General features: G+C 32.6%; 1 protein-coding gene across 5 annotated transcripts in view; it reads left to right on the top strand.

The window, feature by feature from the left end:
- Positions 1 to 7,500, top strand: part of beta-Man (beta-mannosidase) — a 14,328-nt gene that overhangs the window by 5,043 nt on the left and 1,785 nt on the right. For all 5 annotated transcript variants that reach the window (XM_027360978.2, XM_070116088.1, XM_027360970.2 and 2 more), the window contains 13 exons: positions 956 to 1,108; positions 1,581 to 1,729; positions 2,029 to 2,234; positions 2,439 to 2,568; positions 3,111 to 3,257; positions 3,513 to 3,684; positions 3,939 to 4,132; positions 4,315 to 4,505; positions 5,337 to 5,527; positions 5,768 to 5,867; positions 6,013 to 6,190; positions 6,440 to 6,587; positions 6,863 to 6,951. In XM_027360978.2, coding sequence (XP_027216779.2) covers positions 956 to 1,108; positions 1,581 to 1,729; positions 2,029 to 2,234; positions 2,439 to 2,568; positions 3,111 to 3,257; positions 3,513 to 3,684; positions 3,939 to 4,132; positions 4,315 to 4,505; positions 5,337 to 5,527; positions 5,768 to 5,867; positions 6,013 to 6,190; positions 6,440 to 6,587; positions 6,863 to 6,951 — 2,048 coding nt within the window. The remainder of the gene's footprint in view (positions 1 to 955; positions 1,109 to 1,580; positions 1,730 to 2,028; positions 2,235 to 2,438; positions 2,569 to 3,110; positions 3,258 to 3,512; positions 3,685 to 3,938; positions 4,133 to 4,314; positions 4,506 to 5,336; positions 5,528 to 5,767; positions 5,868 to 6,012; positions 6,191 to 6,439; positions 6,588 to 6,862; positions 6,952 to 7,500) is intronic.

Here is a 7,500-nt window from a genome sequence, read left to right as displayed (position 1 = left end):
AATAATAATGATAATAATGCTAATGCTAATGCTAATGGCGATATTAATAATATTAATATTAATGATATTAATGATAATTATGATAATAACAATAATAATTCATGATAATGATAATGATAATAATTATAATATTCATGATGATTATTTTATATTCATTATCATCCTTTGATTATGATTATGATGATTACAATGATAATGGTCATGATGAAAAGATGATTATTGCTATTATTATTATTATTATTATTATTATTATTATTTTTTTTTTATCAATGTTGTTATTGTTGTTGTTATAATTGTTTATGTTGTTATTATTATGATAAAAGTAATGATAATCATAAAGATAACAATAATGACAATAATAATGATAATAATGATAATCATGATGATTTATTATATCATTATTATTACAATTAATATTATTGTTATAATTTTTGTCATCATTATTGTTATTTTTGTTATTATTGTTATTATTGTTATTATTATTATTATTATTATTATTATTATTATTATTATTATTATTAATATTATTATTATCATTATCATTATTATTATTATTATCATTGTCCATTATTATGTCCATTATTATTATCGTTATTATCATCAAGATTATCATCATTATCATTATTGTAATTGTCATGATTATTATTGTTGTTGCTGTTTTATTTTTTTATAACCAATGTTATCATTATCTTCATTATTATTCTGTTACCATTATCATCATTATTCTAACTGATAATATTTTACTGGTATCTTAAATATGATCTCATGTTTATGAATCAAAATTTACTATCTTTAATTTTTTCTAATTATATACCCTCTCTAGGCTGCATCACACTGGCCGAGTAATAAAGAATGGTGATGATAAACTTATTTCTATCCGCAGCTATCCATGTTGGAGGGACCGTGGCAGACAATGTGATAAATAAGGGTAGTGAGGAACTATTTCTATCCGCAGCTATCAGCGTTGGAGGGACTGTGCCAGGGGGTGTGTACACGGACCTCCTCTTTGCCAATGTACTGAAGGGGGGAGACTTTTACTACCGATACAATGATTTCGAGTACCGCTGGGTAGCCAATGATAACTGGACTTATTCTACGACGTTTGATGGTATGCTGGCATTTTTGTCTTCCTTTCATCTGCATTTGTTATTGTTGGTTATTGTTTTTATTATTGATAAGACCATTATTGTCATTATCATTGTTATCTTTTTTCCCTTCTTCTTCTTATTATTAATAATCTTATTGTCACTATTTTTATCGATATTATTATCATTGTTATTATTGTTATTGTTATTGTGATGGTATCATTGTTATTACTGTTATTATTATTATTATTATTATTATTATTATTATTATTATTATTATTATTATTATTATTATTATTATTATTATTATTATTATTATTATTATTGTTATTATCATTACTATTATTATTATTAGTAGTAGTAGTATTATCATTACTATTATGAATACTATTATTATTACTGCTGTTGCTACTACTATTTCTATCCTTATTCTTATACTTATTGTGATTTCTGACCTGACCTGATATTTATAGTATGCAATATCTTCTCTTGCAGTTGACCCAAAATTAGTGGAACATGAACGAGTAGCGCTGATCTTTGATGGATTAGACACAGCAGCCGAGGTTTTGGTTAACTCCAAGACTGTGGGGGAGTCTAATAACATGTTTGTCAGATATGTCTTCGATGTGAAGGATTATCTAGAGGTTTGTAAGGCTGGGAGTAAAGGGGTGAGAAGGAAATAGATTAGAATTATATTTGGCTGAATATATGCTGGAAGATACTGGGGATTGTCTTATACTCAGAAAGAATAAGTGTATTGTGTAAATTTATTCATTGTACAGCCACTTTTTTCCTGAACTGTAATGTGTTTTTGCCTTTTGCCTGAGAGGGTGTCACTGTAAGGGAATTTAAGATGTGTTTTTCTGTAAATTGATAAAGAAGAGTGAAATATACATTACATTACCATTTATGACATGTAACTCTACATCTCCTTTCTTCTCAGGGTACAACAGTAAACCTTGATGTTGCATTCCGATCACCTGCTGAGTACGCCACCCAGAAGTACAACGAACAGGCTGTAAACTACATAGTTCCACCAAAGTGTGTAGATCCAGCATTCAAAGGGATATGCCATGCCAACCACATTCGCAAGATGCAGGCCTCTTTCAGCTGGGATTGGGGTCCAGCCTTCGCGAATTTGGGGATATGGTATGTGAAAGGTGCAAATGGTATTTTCCCTTTGGGGTACTTAGGTACTTAGATGTAATTAAGTAATTTTTCCAAAGGATCCATGATATATATGTCATCATAATGCAAATATCATTATTATATATGACTTTCCCATTTCTTCCTTAAAGAATACATAAGTAGATAATCTTCAGATCATAACTATATGTATTTTTTCCATAACAGGAAGGACTGGCACCTAGTGGGATGGAACTCCTTGCTCGTCAAAAACATCCTGTTTGCTGCCCATCCAACATCTGCTCTGCCCTCCGTCCCAAACCACGATTTCAAACCCGGCTGGGATGTCACTGTGAAGGTATAGGTTTCTGATGCGAGGATTTTCTAAATCTTTTTCTCTTTGGGTAATGCAGGCCATTAGAGCTTGAATTGAGTTTGAGTGATGATTATTATATATATATTTTTTATGATTGTTGTTGTTGTAGGAGTAGTGGTAGTAGTTGTAGTATTAGTAATTGTAATCGTTGTTGTTGTATTATCATTATTATATTTTATTATTTTTATTAGTTAATAGTATCATTATTATTGTTGTTGTTGTTGTTGTTGATATCATCATCATCATCATCATCATCATCATCATCATCATCATTATCATCAAAAACAACAACAACAAAAACAACAACATCATAGTTATTATGTTTGTCAGCTACCAGAAATATTGCTTCCAGACTGAAATGTGATACCTGATATACTACACTACTAGTCTAAGTATATGTTTTTACAGCCTTTCTTTCATCATGCACAGTATTTTCCCAGATGTGATAAAAAGTAAATATTAACACGTGGAGACAGTGGAGACACAACAATATCGTTTTCTTTACCACTTTGTCCATCGTTTAGGTGCTGTGCGACTCGGCCATCGAACAAGGACAAATGGAGGGAAGTGTCTACGTGTCTCTGGCAGATATCTTTAGCATGAAGTATACAGTCACTGCCGTCATTGAAAATTATGAGACAATGCTCACCTTCAATTTCACCCTTGAAGAGGTAAGTTAATGTAATTTTCATTTTCATGTCAGGAAAAGTAACAAAAGTTTCCAGTATGGAATTTATGGTTATTAAAAAGCCATAGAATACTTGTAGATTACTTTTTTCCCAGTAGTACCCACTATGCTACCCACAAAAGAGTTATTTGTGAATAATAAATTTCTTTTTATAATTTTCCCTTTAATAGGATTTACTTTCATAGATAAAACTTATCCTTAACTGTATAAAAATATTTTTCCCTGGATACTCTCCCAGAATCAAGTAGACATGTGGTGGCCCAATGGCTATGGTTCCCAGCCTTTATACGAACTTTCGGCCGTCTGGAAGAATACGGACCAGAGTGAAGAGTCTACAGCAAGTGTGCGGGTTGGGTTCCGAACAGTAGATCTGAACCAAGATTATGTCAATGAGACTGATCCAACAAAAGGTGATTTTTTTTTTTTTTTTTTTTTTTTTTTTTTTAAGGGGAGACTTTTAAACCTTATCCCTACTTCTTATTATGGGATGGGAGGTGTTTGTTGAGGAAAAGATTTTAGATGAAATTAGTATAAGGATAAACATATTCTTTATTATTATTTTCTTCCAAACTCATCATTATATTTGGTATACTTCAAACATTTTCATTATAAAGAAAATAAAGTTCACAATATCATCGGCAGTGATGGAGTCTGTTTTCCACAGGTCGGCACTATAGGGTGATAGTGAACAATGTTACAATGTTCATGAAAGGCACCAATTGGATACCTGCTCATGTGCTGCCAGAGATGGTGACAGAGCAATACACAAGGGAACTTTTGAAGGCAGCGGCTGATACACATCAAAACTGCATTCGAGTGTGGGGTGGCGGCATCTACGAGACTGATGTCTTTTATGAGGTATTGCGGTATATCTGCCTTCTCACTTGTTTTTTATGTTGAGGAAGACAGTTATGTGGGATTTTGATTTCTGAAGCTATTGTGTAAAATGTGGAAAATGCCTTCAGATCACATGTCTTTTCTTTATTTCATTTCTTTCTAACCAAGGGACTAAATATTTTATTTTCTCTTACCTTCAACAGATAGCTGATGAGCTTGGACTTCTGATATGGCAAGACTTCATGTTTGCTTGCAGTATGTACCCTGTTGATGAACCATTCCTTGAGACAACGAAGATGGAGATCAAAATGCAGATTCAACGTCTTCAACATCACCCAAGCATTCTTCTCTGGGCTGGTAACAATGAGAATGAGGCAGCATTAAGGGGCAACTGGTATGAGGTTTTAATTTATTTACCCACAATATTATTGTTGCAAAGTAATTTCTAATTTTATCCTTATTCACTCAACAGCTATAGAAAATGCTTATCATTTATGCCATTCATAATTAACAGGGTCAGATCCAGACATTTTGGAAAGGGGTAGTTGGGAGGCAACCCTGAAAAAAAAAAAAAATAAAATAAATAAATAAAAATAAATAAAATGAACATTACCCTCCAAAAACTTGGGGGCCTATGCCCCCCACGACCCCCTGGATTTGTTCCTACCTAGTCATCTGATGTTTGATATATTGCATACCAGTTTTATGCTTTTCAACTCTGTGCACCCGTAATGTATTGATGGAATATAGTAATTTTGTAGAATCTTTCTCCCTTAGCAGATTTTACACTTGTGAATAGCATAATAGGATGTCTTTATCAACATTTTAGTTGATTGCTAGTTCATGTCATATTTCATTATTTGTTTTAACTTATTAGTAGTATATAACACAAATTGCAACTACTTTCCATTCATATGATATAATGGATAATGTAATTAGGAACATTTGATATCACACATATGAACTCATTTTTTCCTATAAATGTTTAAATCCTTTGTAAGTTTAAAAGGCCATCAATAGCCAGTGTTAGTTTGAAAAGTTCATTAGTATCTGTTTAATAATATGCTACATTTTTTTTTCCAGTTCTTTGATTTGGAAGTTTGTTTAAGATCCCTAAATTAATTGTATTTAACCTCAACATTTTGGAATGTATACATTTCTTTAATATTTTTATGGTGCAACAGAAGACCTAGGTCTATCAGAAATCTGTTCATATTTTTAATAGGTATGGAACAGCATCAGACTTTGAACTCTATAAGAGAGACTACATAAAGCTGTATGTAGACACAATAAAAACAGTTGCAGTGGAAACAGATGACAGTCATCCCTTTGTCATAAGTTCTCCAAACAATGGTATTGAATCGGAGGAAGAAGGTCACGTGGCCAATAATCCATACAGTACACTCTATGGTGATGGTTAGTTGAATTTTATGCTTGTGATATAATCTATTTGTGATTTTCATGTCGAATTAGATATAAATGAGTTGAATGAATATAGCATTTTAATTTGAAGGATTTTATGGTGTTGTGGTACCATATGTGGATATCTCTGAGTATACCATATGTATTTGGTTGCTATGTATAACATCTCAGGATATGGTCTGTCTGTTTATTATAATTTAATTTTGTTTTCATCCTTTCCTTTCCCTGTAACAGTCCACTACTACAATTACCTTAGTGATGCTTGGCTTGGTCATGCTACGCCAAGAACAAGGTTTGCTTCTGAGTACGGCTTCCAGTCTTGGCCTGTCTTCAGGTATGTATACAGGCACAGTGCAAGACCTCATATAGTTTCTTAAGAAAAAAAAGAGAAAAAGAAATATCACTGATAGAGAATATTAGTTTTTATAATGATTAAAGTAAATCATAATGTTAAACCAATCACTCAAATCTGTTATCAGGACAATGAAGGCTGTGACTACAGAAGAGGACTGGAATAGAGAGTCAGCTATGATGTACCACCGACAACACCACCCAGGCGGACAGGCAGAACTCGCATTGCAAATTGGGTTGCATATGCACATGCCTCCCCAAGATGGATCTGTTGAAGTTTATGAATATTATCTCTATCTCAGCCAGGTGTGATGTGTGAGATGTCTTCAGTGGGAGGGAGGATATGTACTATGGCTTGCGAAGTCTTGTGAAGCTTGTATTTAAAATGACTTCAGAAGAGCTTTTGGTTGAGGTGACGCATAATTGATATACTAAATACTTGAGAATCAGAGAGCCTGTATAGGAATTGTGGTGTGTTTTCAATCTATCTATATGTATACTTATTAATGCTGAGTTTTATAGACTAGTATTTTAACAAATGCTTACTCCCAACAGATTCACCAGGCAGTGGCTATAAAGACTGAAACAGAATTCTACCGTCGTGCGATGAGTGAGCTGAATGAGAAAGGAGAAGGATATACGAGTGGAGCTCTTTACTGGCAGCTAAATGATATCTGGCAGGGAGCTTCTTGGGCCTCTATAGGTACTATTGTTATGGGGAAAAAATCAGCATACAGACAGTGGCATTTAGATGTAGATATAGACAGACATAGACATGGACATGAATGTGATCATAAATGTGGTCATGGACATGGATATAAACATGGTTGGAGACACAGACATGAACAAGGAAAGGGACACAGACAGACATAAAATTCTAGGTTCATGTACAAGTACACACATACTGTATGTATAGTTGAAACCTCCAGTTCTCGAAATTTCTCTTGTGTTATTTTTTATTGTTCATTGATTTTCCAGAGTATGGTGGTCGCTGGAAGATGCTTCACTATTATGTAAAGAAATTCTTTGATCCAGTCCTTGTCTCAATGTATGTGGAGAATGAAAAGGTATACATTTATAGACTGCTGTCATGCTTTATTTCCTCTGAATCCAACTTTTTAACTTTATTGATTGGATAGATTGTGTACATCAATATTAAAACATTAGTGTGCATTTTGTCAGCTATCATTACAAATAGAATGTCTTGGGATTCAAAACTTTCATTTTAGAGTTGTACTAGAAAAGGTTTTACATCATAAAGATATTCTTTTCCTCTTATTTTTTCCTGGTAGATGTTCTCTTCTGTTTTGCTAATATTGCCTCGAAGGAAGTGAAGATTTAAGTCAATTTGGGGAAGATAAAGGAAAAAGAAGCAACCAAGTTCAGGAAAAAACATTCATTGTATTTGATAAATAGTTCATATGGCTAGATAGAATCACATAATGTTTTGTAGAGAAGATATAGTCATACCATTTTTCCCTGTGCATGTTTTTTTTTTATATATTTTAATATGTACACAACCTTTTTTTGTTTGTTTGTTTATAAATTTGTACATTTTAATTATAATTTTTGTTATATTTTGGGATTTGGTTAAATTATATTTTCAAAACTGTGAT

This window comes from Penaeus vannamei, chromosome 38, assembly GCF_042767895.1.
Source record: "Penaeus vannamei isolate JL-2024 chromosome 38, ASM4276789v1, whole genome shotgun sequence".
In the NCBI taxonomy this organism is placed as follows: Eukaryota; Metazoa; Arthropoda; class Malacostraca; order Decapoda; family Penaeidae; genus Penaeus; species Penaeus vannamei.
Note: the sequence above shows the minus strand (reverse complement) of the source record. Positions and strands in the feature narration are given on the sequence as shown.